Raw genomic sequence first — 21820 nt, 5'->3', positions numbered from 1 at the left:
GCTGTCCGCCCAAGTTGTGCTGTCCTTGCAAGTTGTGCTGTCCTCTCAAGTTGTGCCGTCCCCTCAAGTTGAGCTGTCGTCTCAGGTTGAACTGTCCTCTCAAGTTGAGCTGTCCTCTCAAGTTGAGCTGTCCTCTCAAGTTGATATGTCCTTTAAAGTTTAGCTGTCCTCTCAAGTTGAGCTGTCCTCTCAAGTTGAGCTGTCCTCGCAAGAAGTGCTGTCCTCGCAAGCTGTGCTGTTCTCACAAACTGTGCTGTCCTCGCAAGCGTTGGTGTCCTCGCAAGTTATGCTTTCCTCTCAAGTAGTGCTGTCCTCTCAAGTTGAGCTGTCCTCTCAGGTTGAGCTGTCCTCTCAAGTTTAGCTGTCCTCTCAAGTTGAGCTGTCCTCTCAAGTTGAGCTGTCCTCTCAAGTTGAGCTGTCCGCGCAAGCTGTGCCGTCCACAGAAGCTGTGCCGTCCTCGCAAGCTGTGCCGTCCTCGCAAGCTGTGCCGTTCTCGCAAGGTGTGCTGTCCTCGCAAGCTGTGCTGTCCTCACAAGCTATGCTGTCCTTGCAAGCTGTGTTGTCCTCGCAAGCTGTGCTGTCCCCGCAAACTGTGCTGTCCTCGCAAGCTGTGCTGTCCTTGAAAGCTGTGCTGTCCTCGCAAGCTGTGCTGTCCTCGCAAGCTGTGCTGTCCTCACAAGCTGTGCTATTCTCGCAAGCTGTTCTGTCCTAGAAAACCATGCTGTCCCGGCAAGCTGTGCTGTCCTCGCAAGCTTTGCTGTCCTCTCAATTTGAGCTGTCCTCTCAAGTTGAGCTGTCCTCTCAAGTTGAGCTGTCCTCTCAAGTTGAGCTGTCCTCTCAAGTTGAGCTGTCCTCTCAAGTTAAGCTGTCCTCTCAGGTTGAGCTGTCCTCTCAAGCTGAGCTGTCCTCTCAAGTTGAGCTGTCCTCTCAAGTTGAGCTGTCCTCTCAACTTGAGCTGTCCTCTCAACTTGAGCTGACCTCTCAAGTTGTGCTGTCCTCTCTAGTTGAGCTGTCCTCTCAACTTGAGCTGTCCTCTGAAGTTGAGCTGTCCTCTGAAGTTGAGCTGTCCTCTCAAGTTAAGCTGTCCTCTCACGTTGAGCTGTCCTCTCAAGTTGAGATGTCCTCTTATGTTGACCTCTCCTTCAAGTTGAGCAGTCCTCTGATGTTGAGCTGTCCTCTCTAGATGAGCTGTCCTCTCTAGATGAGCTGTCCTCTCAAGTTGAGCTGTCCTCTCAAGTTGAGCTGTCCTCTCAAGTTGAGCTGTCCTCTCAACTTGAGCTGTCCTCTCAACTTGAGCTGACCTCTCAAGTTGTGCTGTCCTCTCTAGTTGAGCTGTCCTCTCAACTTGAGCTGTCCTCTGAAGTTGAGCTGTCCTCTGAAGTTGAGCTGTCCTCTCAAGTTAAGCTGTCCTCTCACGTTGAGCTGTCCTCTCACATTGAGCTGTCCTCTCAAGTTGAGATGTCCTCTTATGTTGACCTCTCCTTCAAGTTGAGCAGTCCTCTGATGTTGAGCTGTCCTCTCTAGATGAGCTGTCCTCTCTAGATGAGCTGTCCTCTCAAGTTGAGCTGTCCTCTCAAGTTGAGCTGTCCTCTCAAGCTGTCCTCTCTAGATGAGCTGTCCTCTCTACATGAGCTGTCCTCTCAAGTTGAGCTGCCCTCTCAAGTTGAGCTGCCCTCTCAAGTTGAGCTGTCCTCTCAAGTTAAGCTGTCCTCTCAAGTTAAGCTGTCCTCTCAAGTTGAGCTGTCCTCTCAAGTTGAGCTGTCTTCTCAAGTTGAGCTCTCCTCTCAAGTTGAGCTGTCCTCTCAAGTTGAGCTGTCCTCTCAAGTTGAGTTGTCCTCTCAAGTTGAGCTGTCCTCGCAAGCCGTGCAGTCCTCGCAAGTTGTGCTGTCCTCGCAAGCTGTGCTGTCCTCGCAAGCCGTGCTGTCCTTGCAAGCGGTGCTGTCCTTGCAAGCTGTGCTGTCCTCGCAAGTTGTGCTGTCCTCGCAAGTTGTGCTGTCCTCTCAAGTTGTGCTGTCCTCTCAAGTTGAGCTGTCCTCTCAACTTGAGCTGACCTCTCAAGTTGTGCTGTCCTCTCTAGTTGAGCTGTCCTCTCAACTTGAGCTGTCCTCTGAAGTTGAGCTGTCCTCTGAAGTTGAGCTGTCCTCTCAAGTTAAGCTGTCCTCTCAAGTTGAGATGTCCTCTCAAGTTGACCTCTCCTTCAAGTTGAGCTGTCCTCTGATGTTGAGCTGTCCTCTGATGTTGAGCTGTCCTCTCTAGATGAGCTGTCCTCTCTAGATGAGCTGTCCTCTCTAGATGAGCTGTCCTCTCTAGATGAGCTGTCCTCTCTAGATGAGCTGTCCTCTCTAGATGAGCTGTCCTCTCTAGATGAGCTGTCCTCTCTAGATGAGCTGTCCTCTCTAGATGAGCTGTCCTCTCTAGATGATCTGTCCTCTCAAGTTGAGCTGACCTCTCAAGTTGTGCTGTCCTCTCTAGTTGAGCTGTCCTCTCAACTTGAGCTGTCCTCTGAAGTTGAGCTGTCCTCTGAAGTTGAGATGTCCTCTCAAGTTAAGCTGTCCTCTCAAGATGAGTTGTCCTCTCAAGTTGAGATGTCCTCTCAAGTTGACCTCTTCTTCAAGTTGAGCTGTCCTCTGATGTTGAGCTGTCCTCTCTAGATGAGCTGTCCTCTCTACATGAGCTGTCCTCTCAAGTTGAGCTGTCCTCTCAAGTTGAGCTGTCCTCTCAAGTTGAGCTGTCCTCTCAAGTTGAGCTGTCCTCTCAAGTTGAGCTGTCCTCTCAAGTTAAGCTGTCCTCTCAAGTTGAGCTGTCCTCTCAAGTTGAGCTGTCCTCTCAAGTTGAGCTGTCCTCTCAAGTTGAGCTGTCCTCTCGACTTGAGCTGACCTCTCAAGTTCTGCTGTCCTCTCTAGTTGAGCTATCCTCTCAACTTGAGCTGTCCTCTGAAGTTGAGCTGTCCTCTGAAGTTGAGCTGTCCTCTCAAGTTAAGCTGTCCTCTCAAGTCGAGATGTCCTCTCAAGTAGACCTCTCCTTCAAATTGAGCTGTCCTCTGATGTTGAGCTGTCCTCTCTAGATGAGCTGTCCTCTCTAGATGAGCTGTCCTCTCTAGATGAGCTGTCCTCTCTAGATGAGCTGTCCTCTCAAGTTGAGCTGCCCTCTCAAGTTGAGCTCTCCTCTCAAGTTAAGCTGTCCTCTCAAGTTGAGCTGTCCTCTCAAGTTGAGCTGTCCTCTCAACTTGAGCTGACCTCTCAAGTTGTGCTGTCCTCTCTAGTTGAGCTCTCCTCTCAACTTGAGCTGTCCTCTGAAGTTGAGCTGTCCTCTGAAGTTGAGCTGTCCTCTCAAGTTAAGCTGTCCTCTCAAGTTGAGATGTCCTCTCAAGTTGACCTCTCCTTCAAGTTGAGCTGTCCTCTGATGTTGAGCTTTCCTCTCTAGATGAGCTGTCCTCTCTAGATGAGCTGTCCTCTCAAGTTGAGCTGTCCTCTCAAGTTGAGCTGTCCTCTCAAGTTGAGCTGTCCTCTCAAGTTGAGCTGTCCTCTCAAGTTAAGCTGTCCTCTCAAGTTGAGATGTCCTCTCAAGTTGACCTCTCCTTCAAGTTGAGCTGTCCTCTGATGTTGAGCTTTCCTCTCTAGATGAGCTGTCCTCTCTAGATGAGCTGTCCTCTCAAGTTGAGCTGTCCTCTCAAGTTGAGCTGTCCTCTCAAGTTGAGCTGTCCTCTCAAGTTGAGCTGTCCTCTCAAGTTGAGCTGTCCTCTCAAGTTGAGCTGTCGTCTCAAGTTGAGCTGTCCTCTCAAGTTGAGCTGTCCTCTGAAGTTGAGCTGTCCTCTGAAGTTAAGCTGTCCTCTCAAGTCGAGATGTCCTCTCAAGTAGACCTCTCCTTCAAATTGAGCTGTCCTCTGATGTTGAGCTGTCCTCTCTAGATGAGCTGTCCTCTCTAGATGAGCTGCCCTCTCTAGATGAGCTGTCCTCTCTAGATGAGCTGTCCTCTCAAGTTGAGCTGTCCTCTCAAGTTGAGCTGTCCTCTCAAGTTGAGCTGTCCTCTCAAGTTGAGCTGTCCTCTCAAGTTGAGCTGTCCTCTCAAGTTGAGCTGTCCTCTCAAGTTGAGCTGTCCTCTCGAGTTGAGCTGTCCTCTCGAGTTGAGCTGTCCTCTCGAGTTGAGCTGTCCTCTCGAGTTGAGCTGTCCTCTCGAGTTGAGCTGTCCTCTCGAGTTGAGCTGTCCTCTCGAGTTGAGCTGTCCTCTCAAGTTGAGCTGTCCTCTCAAGTTGAGCTGTCCTCTCAAGTTGAGCTGTCCTCTCAAGTTGAGCTGTCCTCTCAAGTTGAGCTGTCCTCTCAAGTTGAGCTGTCCTCTCAAGTTGAGCCATCCTCGCAAGCTGTGCCGTCCACGCAAGCTGTGCTGTCCACGCAAGCTGTGCCATCCACGCAAGCTGTGCCGTCCACGCAAGCTGTGCCGTCCACGCAAGCTGTGCCGTCCTTGCAAGCTGTGCTGTCCTCGCAAGCTGTGCTGTCCTCGCAAGCTGTGCTGTCCTCGCAAGCTGTGCTGTCCTCGCAAGCTGTGCTGTCCTCGCAAGCTGTGCTGTCCTCGCAAGCTGTGCTGTCCTCGCAAGCTGTGCTGTCCTCGCAAGCTGTGCTGTCCTCGCAAGCTGTGCTGTCCTCGCAAGCTGTGCTGTCCTCGCAAGCTGTGCTGTCCTCGCAAGCTGTGCTGTCTTCGCAAGCTGTGCTGTCCTCGCAAGCTGTGCTGTCCTCGCAAGCTGTGCTGTCCTCGTAAGCTGTGCTGTCCTCGCAAGCTGTGCTGTCCTCGCAAGCTGTGCTGTCCTCGCAAGCTGTGCTGTCATCGCAAGCTGTGCTGTCCTCGCAAGCTGTGCTGTCCTCGAAAGCCGTGCTGTCCCGGCAAGCTTTGCTGTCCTCGCAAGCGTTGCTGTCCTTGTAAGTTGTGCTTTCCTCTCAAGTAGTGCTGTCCTCTCAAGTTGAGCTGTCCTCCTAAGTTGAGCTGTCCTCTCAACTTGAGCTGTCCTCTGAAGTTGAGCTGTCCTCTGGAGTTGAGCTGTCCTCTCAAGTTAAGCTGTCCTCTCAAGTTGAGATGTCCTCTCAAGTTGACCTCTCTTTCAAGTTGAACTGTCCTCTGATGTTGAGCTTTCCTCTCTAGATGAGCTGTCCTCTCTAGATGAGCTGTCCTCTCAAGTTGAGCTGTCCTCTCAAGTTGAGCTGTCCTCTCAAGTTGAGCTGTCCCCGCAAGGTGTGCTGTCCCCGCAAGGTGTGCTGTCCCCGCAAGGTGTGCTGTCCCCGCAAGGTGTGCTGTCCCCGCAAGGTGTGCTGTCCCCGCAAGGTGTGCTGTCCCCGCAAGGTGTGCTGTCCCCGCAAGGTGTGCTGTCCCCGCAAGCTGTGCTGTCCCCGCAAGCTGTGCTGTCCCCGCAAGCTGTGCTGTCCCCGCAAGCTGTGCTGTCCCCGCAAGCTGTGCTGTCCCCGCAAGCTGTGCTGTCCCCGCAAGCTGTGCTGTCCCCGCAAGCTGTGCTGTCCCCGCAAGCTGTGCTGTCCCCGCAAGCTGTGCTGTCCCCGCAAGCTGTGCTGTCCCCGCAAGCTGTGCTGTCCCCGCAAGCTGTGCTGTCCCCGCAAGCTGTGCTGTCCCCGCAAGCTGTGCTGTCCCCGCAAGCTGTGCTGTCCCCGCAAGCTGTGCTGTCCCCGCAAGCTGTGCTGTCCCCGCAAGCTGTGCTGTCCCCGCAAGCTGTGCTGTCCCCGCAAGCTGTGCTGTCTCCGCAAGCTGTGCTGTCCCCGCAAGCTGTGCTGTCCCCGCAAGCTGTGCTGTCCCCGCAAGGTGTGCTGTCCCCGCAAGCTGTGCTGTCCCTGCAAGCTCTGCTGTCCCCGCAAGCTCTGCCGTCCCCGCAAGCTCTGCTGTCCCGGCAAGCTGTGCTGTCCACGCAAGCTGTGCTGTCTCCGCAGGCTGTGCTGTCCCTGCAAGCTGTGCTGCTCTCGCAAGCTGTGTTGTCCTCGCAAGTCGTGCTGTCCTCGCAAGCTGTGCTGTCCTCGCAAGCTGTGCTGTCCTCGCAAGCTGTGCTGTCCTCGCAAGCTGTGCTGTCCCCGCAAACTGTGCTGTCCTCGCAAGCTGTGCTGTCCTTGAAAGCTGTGCTGTCCTCGCAAGCTGTGCTGTCCTCGCAAGCTGTGCTGTCCTCACAAGCTGTGCTGTCCTCGCAAGCTGTGCTGTCCTAGAAAACCATGCTGTCCCGGCAAGCTGTGCTGTCCTCGCAAGCTTTGCTGTCCTTGCAAGTTGTGCTTTCCTCTCAAGTAGTGCTGTCCTCTCAAGTTGAGCTGTCCTCTCAAGTTAAGCTGTCCTCTCAGGTTGAGCTGTCCTCTCAAGCTGAGCTGTCCTCTCAAGTTGAGCTGTCCTCTCAAGTTGAGCTGTCCTCTCAAGTTGAGCTGTCCTCTCAAGTTGAGCTGTCCTGTCAAGTTGAGCTGTCCTCTCAAGTTGAGCTGTCCCCTCAACTTGAGCTGTCCTCTCAACTTGAGCTGACCTCTCAAGTTGTGCTGTCCTCTCTAGTTGTGCTGTCCTCTCTAGTTGAGCTGTCCTCTCAACTTGAGCTGTCCTCTGAAGTTGAGCTGTCCTCTGAAGTTGAGCTGTCCTCTGAAGTTGAGCTGTCCTCTCAAGTTAAGCTGTCCTCTCACGTTGAGCTGTCCTCTCAAGTTGAGATGTCCTCTTATGTTGACCTCTCCTTCAAGTTGAGCAGTCCTCTGAAGTTGAGCTGTCCTCTGAAGTTGAGCTGTCCTCTGGAGTTGAGCTGTCCTCTCAAGTTAAGCTGTCCTCTCACGTTGAGCTGTCCTCTCAAGTTGAGATGTCCTCTTATGTTGACCTCTCCTTCAAGTTGAGCAGTCCTCTGATGTTGAGCTGTCCTCTCTAGATGAGCTGTCCTCTCTACATGAGCTGTCCTCTCAAGTTGAGCTGTCCTCTCAAGTTGAGCTGTCCTCTCAAGTTGAGCTGTCCTCTCAAGTTGAGCTGTCCTCTCAAGTTGAGCTGTCCTCTCAAGTTGAGCTGTCCTCTCAAGTTAAGCTGTCCTCTCAAGTTAAGCTGTCCTCTCAAGTTAAGCTGTCCTCTCAAGTTGAGCTGTCCTCTCAAGTTGAGCTGTCCTCTCAAGTTGAGCTGTCCTCTCAAGTTGAGCTGTCCTCTCAAGTTGAGCTGTCCTCTCAAGTTGAGCTGTCCTCTCAAGTTGAGCTGTCCTCTCAAGTTGAGCTGTCCTCCCAAGATGAGCTGTCCTCTCAAGTTGAGCTGTCCTCTCAAGTTGAGCTGTCCTCTCAACTTGAGCTGACCTCTCAAGTTGTGCTGTCCTCTCTAGTTGAGCTGTCCTCTCAACTTGAGCTGTCCTCTCAACTTGAGCTGTCCTCTCAACTTGAGCTGTCCTCTCAACTTGAGCTGTCCTCTGAAGTTGAGCTGTCCTCTGAAGTTAAGCTGTCCTCTCAAGTCGAGATGTCCTCTCAAGTAGACCTCTCCTTCAAATTGAGCTGTCCTCTGATGTTGAGCTGTAATCTCTAGATGAGCTGTCCTCTCTAGATGAGCTGCCCTCTCTAGATGAGCTGTCCTCTCTAGATGAGCTGTCCTCTCAAGTTGAGCTGTCCTCTCAAGTTGAGCTGTCCTCTCAAGTTGAGCTGTCCTCTCAAGTTGAGCTGTCCTCTCAAGTTGAGCTGTCCTCTCAAGTTGAGCTGTCCTCTCAAGTTGAGCTGTCCTCTCGAGTTGAGCTGTCCTCTCGAGTTGAGCTGTCCTCTCGAGTTGAGCTGTCCTCTCGAGTTGAGCTGTCCTCTCGACTTGAGCTGTCCTCTCGAGTTGAGCTGTCCTCTCCAGTTGAGCTGTCCTCTCGAGTTGAGCTGTCCTCTCAAGTTGAGCTGTCCTCTCAAGTTGGGCTGTCCTCTCAAGTTGAGCTGTCCTCTCAAGTTGAGCTGTCCTCTCAAGTTGAGCTGTCCTCTCAAGTTGAGCTGTCCTCTCAAGTTGAGCTGTCCTCTCAAGTTGAGCTGTATTCGCAAGCCGTGCTCTCCTCGCAAGTTGTGCTGTCATCGCAAGCTGTGCTGTCTTCGCAAGCTGTGCTGTCTTCGAAAGCTGTGCTGTCCTCGCAAGCTGTGCTGTCCTCACAAGCTGTGCTGTCCTCGCAAGCTGTGCTGTCCTCGCAAGCCGTGCTGTCCTTGCAAGCTGTGCTGACCTCGCAAGCTGTGCTGTCCTCGCAAGCCGTGCTGTCCTCACAAGCCGTGCTGTCCTCACAAGCCGTGCTGTCCTTGGAAGCCGTGCTGTCCACGCAAGCCTTGCTGTCCTCGCAAGCCTTGCTGTCCTCGCAAGCCGTGCTGTCCTCACAAGCTTTGCTGTCCTCGCAAGCTTTGCTGTCCTCGCAAGTTGTGCTGTCCTCGCAAGTTGTGCTGTCCTCTCAAGTTGAGCTGTCCTCTCAAGTTGAGCTGCTCTCGCAAGCTGTGCTGTCCTTTAAGCCGTGCTGTCCTCGCAAGCCGTGCTGTCGTCGCAATCTGTGCTGTCGTCGCAATCTGTGCTGTCCTCGCAAGCCGTGCTGTCCTTGCAAGCTTTGCTGTCGGTGCAAGCTTTGCTGTCGGCGCAAGCTGTGCTGTCCCCCCAAGTTGTGCTGTCCTCGCAAGTTGTGCTGTCCTCTCAAGTTGTGCTGTCCTCTTAAGTTGAGCTGTCCTCTCAACTTGAGCTGTCGTCTCAGGTTGAGCTGTCCTCTCAAGTTGAGCTGTCCTCTGAAGTTGAGCTGTCCCCTCAAGTTAAGCTGTCCTCTCAAGTTGAGATGTCCTCTCAAGTTGACCTCTCCTTCAAGTTGAGCTGTCCTCTGATGTTGAGCTTTCCTCTCTAGATGAGCTGTCCTCTCTAGATGAGCTGTCCTCTCTAGATGAGCTGTCTTCTCTAGATGAGCTGTCCTCTCTAGATGAGCTGTCCTCTCAAGTTGAGCTGTCCTCTCAAGTTGAGCTGTCCTCTCAAGTTGAGCTGTCCTCGCAATCTGTGCTGTCCCCGCAAGGTGTGCTGTCCCCGCAAGCTGTGCTGTCCCCGCAAGCTGTGCTGTCCCCGCAAGCTGTGCTGTCCCCGCAAGCTGTGCTGTCCCCGCAAGCTGTGCTGTCCTCGCAATCTGTGCTGTCCCCGCAAGCTGTGCTGTCGCCGCAAGCTGTGCTGTCCCCGCAAGCTCTGCTGTCCCCACAAGCTCTGCTGTCCCCGCAAGCTGTGCTGTCCCCGCAAGCTGTGCTGTCCCCGCAAGCTGTGCTGTCCCCGCAAGCTGTGCTGCTCTCGCATGCTGTGTTGTCCTCGCAAGTCGTGCTGTCCTCGCAAGCCGTGCTGTCGTCGCAATCCGTGCTGTCCTCGCAAGCCGTGCTGTCCTCGCAAGCTTTGCTGTCGGTGCAAGCTTTGCTGTCGGCGCAAGCTGTGCTGTCCGCCCAAGTTGTGCTGTCCTCGCAAGTTGTGCTGTCCTCTCAAGATGTACTGTCCTCTCAAGTTGAGCTGTCCTCTCAAGTTGAGCTGTCGTCTCAGGTTGAGCTGTCCTCTCAAGTTGAGCTGTCCTCTAAAGTTGAGCTGTCCTCTCAAGTTGAGCTGTCCTCTCAAGTTGAGCTGTCTTCTCTAGTTGATCTGTCCTCCCTAGTTGAGCTGTATTCCCTAGTTGAGCTGTCCTCTCTAGTTGAGCTGTCCTCTCCAGTTGAGCTGTCCTCTCTAGTTGAGCTGTCCTCTCTAGTTGAGCTGTTCTCTCACGTTGAGCTGTCCTCACAAGTTGAGCTGTCCTCTCAAGATGTGCTGTCCTCACAAGCTGTGCTGTCCTCGCAAGCTGTGCTGTCCTAGAAAGCCGTGCTGTCCTGGCAAGCTGTGCTGTCCTCACAAGCGTTGCTGTCCTCGCAAGTTGTGCTTTCCTCTCAAGTAGTGCTGTCCTCTCATGTTGAGCTGTCCTCTCATGTTGAGCTGTCCTCTCAAGTTGAGCTGTCCTCTCAAGTTGAGCTGTCCTCTCAGGTTGAGCTGCCCTCTCAAGTTGAGCTGTCCTCTGAAGTTGAGCTGTCCTCTCAAGTTGAGCTATTCCTCGCAAGCTGTGCCGTCCACGCAAGCTGTGCCGTCCACGCAAGCTGTGCCGTCCACGCAAGCTGTGCCGTACTCGCAAGGTGTGCTGTCCTTGCAAGCTGTGCTGTCCTCGCAAGCTGTGCTGTCCTCGCAAGCTGTGCTGTCCTCGCAAGCTGTGCTGTCCTCGCAAGCTGTGCTGTCCTCGCAAGCTGTGCTGTCCTCGCAAGCTGTGCTGTCCTCGCAAGCTGTGCTGTCCTCGCAAGCTGTGCTGTCCTCGCAAGCTGTGCTGTCCTCGCAAGCTGTGCTGTCCTCGCAAGCTGTGCTGTCTTCGAAAGCTGTGCTGTCCTCGCAAGCTGTGCTGTCCTCGCAAGCTGTGCTGTCCTCGCAAGCTGTGCTGTCCTCGCAAGCTGTGCTGTCCTCGCAAGCTGTGCTGTCCTCGCAAGCTGTGCTGTCCTCGCAAGCTGTGCTGTCCTCGCAAGCTGTGCTGTCCTCGCAAGCTGTGCTGTCCTCGCAAGCTGTGCTGTCCTCGCAAGCTGTGCTGTCCTCGCAAGCTGTGCTGTCCTCGCAGGCTGTGCTGTCCTCTCAAGTTGAGCTGTCCTCTCAAGTTGAGCTGTCCTCTCAAGTTGAGCTGTATTCGCAAGCCGTGCTGTCCTCGCAAGTTGTGCTGTCATCGCAAGCTGTGCTGTCTTCGCAAGCTGTGCTGTCTTCGAAAGCTGTGCTGTCCTCGCAAGCTGTGCTGTCCTCACAAGCTGTGCTGTCCTCGCAAGCTGTGCTGTCCTCGCAAGCCGTGCTGTCCTTGCAAGCTGTGCTGACCTCGCAAGCTGTGCTGTCCTCGCAAGCCGTGCTGTCCTCACAAGCCGTGCTGTCCTCACAAGCCGTGCTGTCCTTGGAAGCCGTGCTGTCCACGCAAGCCTTGCTGTCCTCGCAAGCCTTGCTGTCCTCGCAAGCCGTGCTGTCCTCACAAGCTTTGCTGTCCTCGCAAGCTTTGCTGTCCTCGCAAGTTGTGCTGTCCTCGCAAGTTGTGCTGTCCTCTCAAGTTGAGCTGTCCTCTCAAGTTTAGCTGCTCTCGCAAGCTGTGCTGTCCTTTAAGCCGTGCTGTCCTCGGAAGCCGTGCTGTCGTCGCAATCTGTGCTGTCGTCGCAATCTGTGCTGTCCTCGCAAGCCGTGCTGTCCTTGCAAGCTTTGCTGTCGGTGCAAGCTTTGCTGTCGGCGCAAGCTGTGCTGTCCCCACAAGTTGTGCTGTCCTCACAAGTTGTGCTGTCCTCTCAAGTTGTGCTGTCCTCTTAAGTTGAGCTGTCCTCTCAACTTGAGCTGTCGTCTCAGGTTGAGCTGTCCTCTCAAGTTGAGCTGTCCTCTGAAGTTGAGCTGTCCCCTCAAGTTAAGCTGTCCTCTCAAGTTGAGATGTCCTCTCAAGTTGACCTCTCCTTCAAGTTGAGCTGTCCTCTGATGTTGAGCTTTCCTCTCTAGATGAGCTGTCCTCTCTAGATGAGCTGTCCTCTCTAGATGAGCTGTCTTCTCTAGATGAGCTGTCCTCTCTAGATGAGCTGTCCTCTCAAGTTGAGCTGTCCTCTCAAGTTGAGCTGTCCTCTCAAGTGAGCTGTCCTCGCAATCTGTGCTGTCCCCGCAAGGTGTGCTGTCCCCGCAAGCTGTGCTGTCCCCGCAAGCTGTGCTGTCCCCGCAAGCTGTGCTGTCCCCGCAAGCTGTGCTGTCCCCGCAAGCTGTGCTGTCCCCGCAAGCTGTGCTGTCCTCGCAATCTGTGCTGTCCCCGCAAGCTGTGCTGTCCCCGCAAGCTGTGCTGTCCCCGCAAGCTCTGCTGTCCCCACAAGCTCTGCTGTCCCCGCAAGCTGTGCTGTCCCCGCAAGCTGTGCTGTCCCCGCAAGCTGTGCTGTCCCCGCAAGCTGTGCTGCTCTCGCATGCTGTGTTGTCCTCGCAAGTCGTGCTGTCCTCGCAAGCCGTGCTGTCGTCGCAATCCGTGCTGTCCTCGCAAGCCGTGCTGTCCTCGCAAGCTTTGCTGTCGGTGCAAGCTTTGCTGTCGGCGCAAGCTGTGCTGTCCGCCCAAGTTGTGCTGTCCTCGCAAGTTGTGCTGTCCTCTCAAGATGTGCTGTCCTCTCAAGTTGAGCTGTCCTCTCAAGTTGAGCTGTCGTCTCAGGTTGAGCTGTCCTCTCAAGTTGAGCTGTCCTCTAAAGTTGAGCTGTCCTCTCAAGTTGAGCTGTCCTCTCAAGTTGAGCTGTCTTCTCTAGTTGATCTGTCCTCCCTAGTTGAGCTGTATTCCCTAGTTGAGCTGTCCTCTCTAGTTGAGCTGTCCTCTCCAGTTGAGCTGTCCTCTCTAGTTGAGCTGTCCTCTCTAGTTGAGCTGTTCTCTCACGTTGAGCTGTCCTCACAAGTTGAGCTGTCCTCTCAAGATGTGCTGTCCTCACAAGCTGTGCTGTCCTCGCAAGCTGTGCTGTCCTAGAAAGCCGTGCTGTCCTGGCAAGCTGTGCTGTCCTCACAAGCGTTGCTGTCCTCGCAAGTTGTGCTTTCCTCTCAAGTAGTGCTGTCCTCTCATGTTGAGCTGTCCTCTCATGTTGAGCTGTCCTCTCAAGTTGAGCTGTCCTCTCAGGTTGAGCTGCCCTCTCAAGTTGAGCTGTCCTCTGAAGTTGAGCTGTCCTCTCAAGTTGAGCTGTCCTCGCAAGCTGTGCCGTCCACGCAAGCTGTGCCGTCCACGCAAGCTGTGCCGTCCACGCAAGCTGTGCCGTACTCGCAAGGTGTGCTGTCCTTGCAAGCTGTGCTGTCCTCGCAAGCTGTGCTGTCCTCGCAAGCTGTGCTGTCCTCGCAAGCTGTGCTGTCCTCGCAAGCTGTGCTGTCCTCGCAAGCTGTGCTGTCCTCGCAAGCTGTGCTGTCCTCGCAAGCTGTGCTGTCCTCGCAAGCTGTGCTGTCCTCGCAAGCTGTGCTGTCCTCGCAAGCTGTGCTGTCCTCGCAAGCTGTGCTGTCCTCGTAAGCTGTGCTGTCCTCGCAAGCTGTGCTGTCCTCGCAAGCTGTGCTGTCCTCGCAAGCTGTGCTGACCTCGCAAGCTGTGCTGTCCTCGCAAGCTGTGCTGTCCTCACAAGCTGTGCTGTCCTCGCAAGCTGTGCTGTCCTAGAAAGCCGTGCTGTCCTTGTAAGTTGTGCTTTCCTCTCAAGTAGTGCTGTCCTCTCAAGTTGAGCTGACCTCCTAAGTTGAGCTGTCCCCTCAAGTTAAGCTGTCCTCTCAGGTTGAGCTGTCCTCTCTAGATGAGCTGTCCTCTCTACATGAGCGGTCCTCTGAAGTTGAGCTGCCCTCTCAAGTTGAGCTGTCCTCTCAATTTAAGCTGTCCTCTCAAGTTAAGCTGTCCTCTCAGTTTGAGCTGTCTTCTCAAGTTGAGCTGTCCTCTCAAGTTGAACTGTCCTCTCAAGTTGAGCTGTCCTCTCAAGTTGAGCTGTCCTCGCAAGCTGCGCTGTCCTCGCAAGTTGTGCTGTCATCGCAAGCTGTGCTGTCCTCGCAAGCTGTGCTGTCCTCGCAAGCTGTGCTGTCCTCGCAAGCTGTGCTGTCCTCGCAAGCTGTGCTGTCCTCGCAAGCTGTGCTGTCCTCGCAAGCTGTGCTGTCCTCGCAAGCTGTGCTGTCCTCGCAAGCTGTGCTGTCCTCGCAAGCTGTGCTGTCCTCGCACGCCGTGCTGTCCTCGCAAGCCGTGCTGTCCTCGCTAGCTGTGCTGTCCTCGCAAGCCGTGCTGTCCTCCCAAGCCGTGCTGTGCTCGGAAGCCGTGCTGTCCACGCAAGCCGTGCTGTCCTCGCAAGCCGTGCTGTCTTCACAAGCTTTGCTGTCTTTGCAAGCTGTGCTGTCCTCGCAAGCTGTGCTGTCCTCGCAAGCTGTGCTGTTCTCGCAAGCCGTGCTGTCTTCGCAAGCCATGCTGTCTTCGCAAGCCGTGCTGTCTTCGCAAGCCGTGCGTCTTCGCAAGCCGTGTTGTCGTCGCAATCCGTGCTGTCCTCGAGAGCCGTGCTGTCCTTGCAAGCTTTGCTGTCGGTGCAATCTTTGCTGTTGGCGCAAGCTGTGCTGTCCGCCCAAGTTGTGCTGTCCTTGCAAGTTGTGCTGTCCTTTCAAGTTGTGCTGTCCCCTCAAGTTGAGCTGTCCTCTCAAGTCGAGCTGTCGTCTCAGGTTGAGCTGTCCTCTCAGGTTGAGCTGTCCTCTCAAGTTGAGCTGTCCTCTCAAGTTGAGCTGTCCTCTCAAGTTGAGCTGTCCTCTCAAGTTGAGCTGTCCTCTCAAGTTGAGCTGTCCTCTAAACTTTAGCTGTCCTCTCAAGTTGAGCTGTCCTCTCTAGTTGAGCTGTCCTCTCTAGTTGAGCTGTATTCCCTAGTTGAGCTGTCCTCTCTAGTTGAGCTGTCCTCTCTAGTTGAGCTGTCCTCTCTAGTTGAGCTGTCGTCTCTAGTTGAGCTGTCCTCTCTAGTTGAGCTGTCCTCTCTAGTTGAGCTGTCCTCTCTAGTTGAGCTGTCCTCTCTAGTTGAGCTGTCCTCTCTAGTTGAGCTGTCCTCTCTAGTTGAGCTGTCCTCTCTAGTTGAGCTGTTCTCTCACGTTGAGCTGTCCTCACAATTAGAGCTGTCCTCTCAAGTTGAGCTGTCCTCACAAGCAGTGCTGTCCTCGCAAGCTGTGCTGTCCTCGCAAACTGTGCTGTCCTCGCAAGCGTTGGTGTCCTCGCAAGTTATGCTTTCCTCTCAAGTAGTGCTGTCCTCTCAAGTTGGGCTGTCCTCTCAAGTTAAGCTGTCCTCTCAAGTTAAGCTGTCCTCTCAAGTTGAGCTGTCCTCTCAGGTTGAGCTGTCCTCTCAAGTTGATTTGTCCTCTCAAGTTGATTTGTCCTCTCAAGTACAGCTGTCCTCTCAAGTTGAGCTGTTCTCTCAAGTTGAGCTGTTCTCTCAAGTTGAGCTGTCCTCGCAAGCTGTGCTGACCTCGCAAGCTGTGCTGACCTCGCAAGCCGTGCTGTCCTCGCAAGCCGTGCTGTCCTCGCAAGCCGTGCTGTCCTCGCAAGCCGTGCTGACCTCGCAAGCCGTGATGTCCTCGCAAGCTGTGCTGTCCACGCAAGAATTGCTGTCCACGAAAGCCGTGCTGTCCTCACAAGCTTTGCTGTCCTCACAAGCTTTGCTGTCCTCGCAAGCTGTGCTGTCCTCGCAAGCTGTGCTGTTCTCGCAAGCCGTGCTGTCCTCGCAAGCCGTGCTGTCCTCGCAAGCCGTGCTGTCGTCGCAATCCGTGCTGTCCTCGCAAGCCGTGCTGTCCTTGCAAGCTTTGCTGTCGGTGCAAGCTTTGCTGTTGGCGCAAGCTGTGCTGTCCGCCCAACTTGTGCTGTCCTTGCAAGTTGTGCTGTCCTCTCAAGTTGTGCCGTCCCCTCAAGTTGAGCTGTCCTCTCAAGTTGAGCTGTCGTCTCAGGTTGAACTGTCCTCTCAAGTTGAGCTGTCCTCTCAAGTTGAGCTGTCCTCTCAAGTTGATATGTCCTCTAAAGTTTAGCTGTCCTCTCAAGTTTAGCTGTCCTCTCAAGTATAGCTGTCCTCTCAAGTTGAGCTGTCCTCTCAAGTTGAGCTGTCTTCTCTAGTTGATCTGTCCTCTCTAGTTGATCTGTCCTCTCTAGTTGAGCTGTCTTCCCTAGTTGAGCTGTCCTCTCTAGTTGAGCTGTCCTCTCTAGTTGAGCTGTCCTCTCTAGTTGAGCTGTCCTCTCTAGTTGAGCTGTTCTCTCACGTTGAGCTGTCCTCACAATTAGAGCTGTCCTCTCAAGTTGAGCTGTCCTCACAAGCAGTGCTGCCCTCGCAAGCTGTGCTGTCCTCGCAAACTGTGCTGTCCTCGCAAGCGTTGGTGGCCTCGCAAGTTATGCTTTCCTCTCAAGTAGTGCTGTCCTCTCAAGTTAAGCTGTCCTCTCAAGTTGAGCTGTCCTCTCAGGTTGAGCTGTCCTCTCAAGTTGAGCTGTCCTCTCAAGTTGATTTGTCCTCTCAAGTTGATTTGTCCTCTCAAGTTAATTTGTCCTCTCAAGTTCAGCTGTCCTCTCAAGTTGAGCTGTTCTCTCAAGTTGAACTGTCCTCGCAAGCTGTGCTGTCCTCGCAAACTGTGCTGTCCTCGCAAGCGTTGGTGGCCTCGCAAGTTATGCTTTCCTCTCAAGTAGTGCTGTCCTCTCAAGTTGGGCTGTCCTCTCAAGTTAAGCTGTCCTCTCAGGTTGAGCTGTCCTCTCAAGGTTAGCTGTCCTCTCAAGTTGAGCAGTCCTCTCAAGTTGAGCTGTCCTCTCAAGTTGAGCTGTCCGCGCAAGCTGTGCCGTCCACGCAAGCTGTGCCGTCCTCGCAAGGTGTGCTGTCCTCGCAAGCTGTGCTGTCCTCGCAAGGTGTGCTGTCCTCGCAAGCTGTGCTGTCCTTGCAAGCTGTGCTGTCCTTGCAAGCTGTGCTGTCCTCGCAAGCTGTGCTGTCCCCGCAAACTGTGCTGTCCTCGCAAGCTGTGCTGTCCTCGCAAGCTGTGCTGTCCTCGCAAGCTGTGCTGTCCTCGCAAGCTGTGCTGTCCTCACAAGCTGTGCTGTCCTCGCAAGCTGTGCTGTCCTAGAAAACCATGCTGTCCCGGCAAGCTGTGCTGTCCTCGCAAGCTTTGCTGTCCTCGCAAGTTGTGCTTTCCTCTCAAGTAGTGCTGTCCTCTCAAGTTGAGCTGTCCTCTCAAGTTGAGCTGTCCTCTCAAGTTGAGCTGTCCTCTCACGTTGAGCTGTCCTCTCAGGTTGAGCTGTCCTCTCAAGCTGAGCTGTCCTCTCAAGTTGAGCTGACCTCTCAAGTTGTGCTGTCCTCTCTAGTTGAGCTGTCCTCTCAACTTGAGCTGTCCTCTGAAGTTGAGCTGTCCTCTGAAGTTGAGCTGTCCTCTCAAGTTATGCTGTCCTCTCACGTTGAGCTGTCCTCTCAAGTTGAGATGTCCTCTTATGTTGACCTCTCCTTCAAGTTGAGCAGTCCTCTGATGTTGAGCTGTCCTCTCTAGATGAGCTGTCCTCTCAAGTTGAGCTGTCCTCTCAAGTTGAGCTGTCCTCTCAAGTTGAGCTGTCCTCTCAAGTTGAGCTGTCCTCTCAACTTGAGCTGTCCTCTCAAGTTGAGCTGTCCTCTCAACTTGAGCTGTCCTCTCAACTTGAGCTGACCTCTCTAGTTGTGCTGTCCTCTCTAGTTGAGCTGTCCTCTCAACTTGAGCTGTCCTCTGAAGTTGAGCTGCCCTCTGAAGTTGAGCTGTCCTCTCAAGTTAAGCTGTCCTCTCACGTTGAGCTGTCCTCTCAAGTTGAGATGTCCTCTTATGTTGACCTCTCCTTCAAGTTGAGCAGTCCTCTGATGTTGAGCAGTCCTTTGATAATGAGCTGTCCTCTCTAGATGAGCTGTCCTCTCTAGATGAGCTGTCCTCTCAAGTTGAGCTGTCCTCTCAAGTTGAGCTGTCCTCCCAAGTTAAGCTGTCCTCTCAAGTTGAGCTGTCCTCACAAGTTGAGCTGTCCTCACAAGTTGAGCTGTCCTCTCAAGTTGAGCTGTCCTCTCAAGTTGAGCTGTCCTCTCAAGTTGAGCTGTCCTCTCAAGTTGACCTCTCCTTCAAGTTGAGCTGTCCTCTGATGTTGAGCTGTCCTCTCTAGATGAGCTGTCCTCTCAAGTTGAGCTGTCCTCTCAAGTTGAGCTGTCCTCTCAAGCTGTCCTCTCTAGATGAGCTGTCCTCTCTACATGAGCTGTCCTCTCAAGTTGAGCTGCCCTCTCAAGTTGAGCTGCCCTCTCAAGTTGAGCTGTCCTCTCAAGTTAAGCTGTCCTCTCAAGTTAAGCTGTCCTCTCAAGTTGAGCTGTCCTCTCAAGTTGAGCTGTCTTCTCAAGTTGAGCTGTCCTCTCAAGTTGAGCTGTCCTCTCAAGTTGAGCTGTCCTCTCAAGTTGAGTTGTCCTCTCAAGTTGAGCTGTCCTCGCAAGCCGTGCAGTCCTCGCAAGTTGTTCTGTCCTCGCAAGCTGTGCTGTCCTCGCAAGCCGTGCTGTGCTTGCAAGCGGTGCTGTCCTTGCAAGCCGTGCTGTCCTCGCAAGTTGTGCTGTCCTCGCAAGTTGTGCTGTCCTCTCAAGTTGTGCTGTCCTCTCAAGTTGAGCTGTCCTCTCAACTTGAGCTGACCTCTCAAGTTGTGCTGTCCTCTCTAGTTGAGCTGTCCTCTCAACTTGAGCTGTCCTCTGAAGTTGAGCTGTCCTCTGAAGTTGAGCTGTCCTCTCAAGTTAAGCTGTCCTCTCAAGTTGAGATGTCCTCTCAAGTTGACCTCTCCTTCAAGTTGAGCTGTCCTCTGATGTTGAGCTGTCCTCTGATGTCGAGCTGTCCTCTCTAGATGAGCTGTCCTCTCTAGATGAGCTGTCCTCTCTAGATGAGCTGTCCTCTCTAGATGAGCTGTCCTCTCTAGATGAGCTGTCCTCTCTAGATGAGCTGTCCTCTCTAGATGAGCTGTCCTCTCTAGATGATCTGTCCTCTCAAGTTGAGCTGACCTCTCAAGTTGTGCTGTCCTCTCTAGTTGAGCTGTCCTCTCAACTTGAGCTGTCCTCTGAAGTTGAGCTGTCCTCTGAAGTTGAGATGTCCTCTCAAGTTAAGCTGTCCTCTCAAGTTGAGTTGTCCTCTCAAGTTGAGATGTCCTCTCAAGTTGACCTCTTCTTCAAGTTGAGCTGTCCTCTGATGTTGAGCTGTCCTCTCTAGATGAGCTGTCCTCTCTACATGAGCTGTCCTCTCAAGTTGAGCTGTCCTCTCTAGTTGAGCTGTCCTCTCAAGTTGAGCTGTCCTCTCAAGTTGAGCTGTCCTCTCAAGTTGAGCTGTCCTCTCAAGTTAAGCTGTCCTCTCAAGTTGAGCTGTCCTCTCAAGTTGAGCTGTCCTCTCAAGTTGAGCTGTCCTCTCAAGTTGAGCTGTCCTCTCAACTTGAGCTGACCTCTCAAGTTGTGCTGTCCTCTCTAGTTGAGCTGTCCTCTCAACTTGAGCTGTCCTCTGAAGTTGAGCTGTCCTCTGAAGTTGAGCTGTCCTCTCAAGTTAAGCTGTCCTCTCAAGTCGAGATGTCCTCTCAAGTAGACCTCTCCTTCAAATTGAGCTGTCCTCTGATGTTGAGCTGTCCTCTCTAGATGAGCTGTCCTCTCTAGATGAGCTGTCCTCTCTAGATGAGCTGTCCTCTCTAGATGAGCTGTCCTCTCAAGTTGAGCTGCCCTCTCAAGTTGAGCTCTCATCTCAAGTTAAGCTGTCCTCTCAAGTTGAGCTGTCCTCTCAAGTTGAGCTGTCCTCTCAACTTGAGCTGACCTCTCAAGTTGTGCTGTCCTCTCTAGTTGAGCTCTCCTCTCAACTTGAGCTGTCCTCTGAAGTTGAGCTGTCCTCTGAAGTTGAGCTGTCCTCTCAAGTTAAGCTGTCCTCTCAAGTTGAGATGTCCTCTCAAGTTGACCTCTCCTTCAAGTTGAGCTGTCCTCTGATGTTGAGCTTTCCTCTCTAGATGAGCTGTCCTCTCTAGATGAGCTGTCCTCTCAAGTTGAGCTGTCCTCTCAAGTTGAGCTGTCCTCTCAAGTTGAGCTGTCCTCTCAAGTTGAGCTGTCCTCTCAAGTTAAGCTGTCCTCTCAAGTTGAGATGTCCTCTCAAGTTGACCTCTCCTTCAAGTTGAGCTGTCCTCTGATGTTGAGCTTTCCTCTCTAGATGAGCTGTCCTCTCTAGATGAGCTGTCCTCTCAAGTTGAGCTGTCCTCTCAAGTTAAGCTGTCCTCTCAAGTTGAGCTGTCCTCTCAAGTTGAGCTGTCCTCTCAAGTTGAGCTGTCCTCTCAAGTTGAGCTCTCCTCTCAAGTTAAGCTGTCCTCTCAAGTTAAGCTGTCCTCTCAAGTTGAGCTGTCCTCTCAAGTTGAGCTGTCCTCTCAACTTGAGCTGTCCTCTCAACTTGAGCTGTCCTCTCAACTTGAGCTGACCTCTCAAGTTGTGCTGTCCTCTCTAGTTGAGCTGTCCTCTCAACTTGAGCTGTCCTCTGAAGTTGAGCTGTCCTCTGAAGTTGAGCTGTCCTCTCAAGTTAAGCTGTCCTCTGAAGTTGAGCTGTCCTCTCAAGTTGAGATGTCCTCTCAAGTTGACCTCTCCTTCAAGTTGAGCTGTCCTCTGATGTTGAGCTTTCCTCTCTAGATGAGCTGTCCTCTCTAGATGAGCTGTCCTCTCAAGTTGAGCTGTCCTCGCATGCTGTGCCGTCCACGCAAGCTGTGCCGTCCACGCAAGCTGTGCCGTCCTCGCAAGGTGTGCTGTCCTCGCAAGGTGTGCTGTCCCTGCAAGCTCTGCTGTCCCCGCAAGCTCTGCTGTCCCCGCAAGCTCTGCTGTCCCCGCAAGCTCTGCTGTCCCCGCAAGCTCTGCTGTCCCCGCAAGCTGTGCTGTCCCCGCAAGCTGTGCTGTCCCCGCAAGCTGTGCTGTCCCCGCAAGCTGTGCTGTCCCCGCAAGCTGTGCTGTCCCTGCAAGCTGTGCTGCTCTCGCAAGCTGTGCTGTCCCCGCAAGCTGTGCTGTCCCCGCAAGCTGTGATGTCCCCGCAAGCTGTGCTGTCCCTGCAAGCTGTGCTGCTCTCGCAAGCTGTGTTGTCCTCGCAAGCTGTGCTGTCCCCGCAAGCTGTGCTGTCCCCGCAAGCTGTGCTGTCCCCGCAAGCTGTGCTGTCCCTGCAAGCTGTGCTGCTCTCGCAAGCTGTGTTGTCCTCGCAAGTCGTGCTGTCCTCGCAAGCTGTGCTGTCCTCGCAAGCTGTGCTTTCCTCGCATGCTGTGCTGTCCTCACAAGCTGTGCTGTCCTCGCAAGCTGTGCTGTCCTAGAAAGCCGTGCTGTCCTGGCAAGCTTTGCTGTCCTCGCAAGCGTTGCTGTCTTTGTAAGTTGTGCTTTCCTCTCAAGTAGTGCTGTCCTCTCAAGTTGAGCTGTCCTTCTAAGTTGAGCTGTCCTCTCAAGTTAAGCTGTCCTCTCAGGTTGAGCTGTCCTCTCTAGATGAGCTGTCCTCTCTACATGAGCGGTCCTCTGAAGTTGAGCTGCCCTCTCAAGTTGAGCTGTCCTCTCAATTTAAGCTGTCCTCTCAAGTTAAGCTGTCCTCTCAAGTTGAGCTGTCTTCTCAAATTGAGTTGTCCTCTCAAGTTGAGCTGTCCTCTCAAGTTGAGCTGTCCTCGCAAGCCGTGCTGTCCTCGCAAGTTGTGCTGTCATCGCAAGCTGTGCTGTCCTCGCAAGCTGTGTTGTCCTCGCAAGCTGTGCTGTCCTCGCAAGCTGTGCTGTCCTCGCAAGCTGTGCTGTCCTCGCAAGCTGTGCTGTCCTCGCAAGCTGTGCTGTCCTCGCAAGCCATGCTGTCCTCGCAAGCCGTGCTGTCCTCGCTAGCTGTGCTGTCCTCGCAAGCCGTGCTGTCCTCGCAAGCCGTGCTGTCCTCGCAAGCCGTGCTGTCCTCGGAAGCCGTGCTGTCCACACAAGCCGTGCTGTCCTCGCAAGCCGTGCTGTCCTCGCAAGCCGTGCTGTCCTCGCAAGCCGTGCTGTCCTCGCAAGCCGTGCTGTCCTCGCAAGCCGTGCTGTCCTCACAAGCTTTGCTGTCCTCGCAAGCTTTGCTGTCCTCGCAAGCTGTGCTGTCCTCGCAAGCTGTGCTGTCCTCGCAAGCTGTGCTGTCCTCGCAAGCTGTGCTGTCCTCGCAAGCTGTGCTGTCCTCGCAAGCTGTGCTGTTCTCGCAAGCCGTGCTGTCTTCGCAAGCCGTGCTGTCGTCGCAATCCGTGCTGTCCTCGAGAGCCGTGCTGTCCTTGCAAGCTTTGCTGTCGGTGCAAGCTTTGCTGTTGGCGCAAGCTGTGCTGTCCGCCCAAGTTGTGCTGTCCTTGCAAGCTGTGCTGTCCTCTCAAGTTGTGCTG

At 53.9% G+C, this 21820-nt stretch overlaps 1 protein-coding gene across 1 annotated transcript; it reads right to left on the bottom strand.

Annotated features, from left to right (window-relative positions):
* Window positions 1-3437: 3437 nt before the first annotated feature.
* Window positions 3438-19181, bottom strand: LOC126426586 (apical junction molecule-like). Its single transcript, XM_050088481.1, has 4 exons — window positions 19032-19181; window positions 18242-18535; window positions 16876-17193; window positions 3438-3794 (listed from the first exon to the last, which is right to left on the bottom strand). The coding sequence occupies exons 1-4, from the start codon at window positions 19179-19181 to the stop codon at window positions 3438-3440; spliced, it is 1119 nt and encodes a 372-aa protein (XP_049944438.1).
* Window positions 19182-21820: the final 2639 nt, after the last annotated feature.

This window comes from Schistocerca serialis, chromosome 11 (genome assembly GCF_023864345.2).
Source record: "Schistocerca serialis cubense isolate TAMUIC-IGC-003099 chromosome 11, iqSchSeri2.2, whole genome shotgun sequence".
Taxonomy (NCBI): Eukaryota; Metazoa; Arthropoda; class Insecta; order Orthoptera; family Acrididae; genus Schistocerca; species Schistocerca serialis.
This window is presented reverse-complemented; position numbering and strand designations above follow the sequence as displayed.

Coding starts and splice junctions, on each gene's coding strand:
- LOC126426586 (XM_050088481.1), bottom strand. CDS start 19,181: ATGAGAGCTCAACTTGAGAGGGCAGCTCAACTTGAGAGGACAGCTCAT. Junction 18,536..19,031: donor CAGCTCAATTTGAAGGAGAG/GTCTACTTGAGA, acceptor TCTCAACTTCAG/AGGACAGCTCAACTTCAGAG. Junction 3,795..16,875: donor ACTTGAGAGGACAGCTCAAC/GTGAGAGGACAG, acceptor GCTCAACTTCAG/AGGACAGCTCAACTTGAGAG.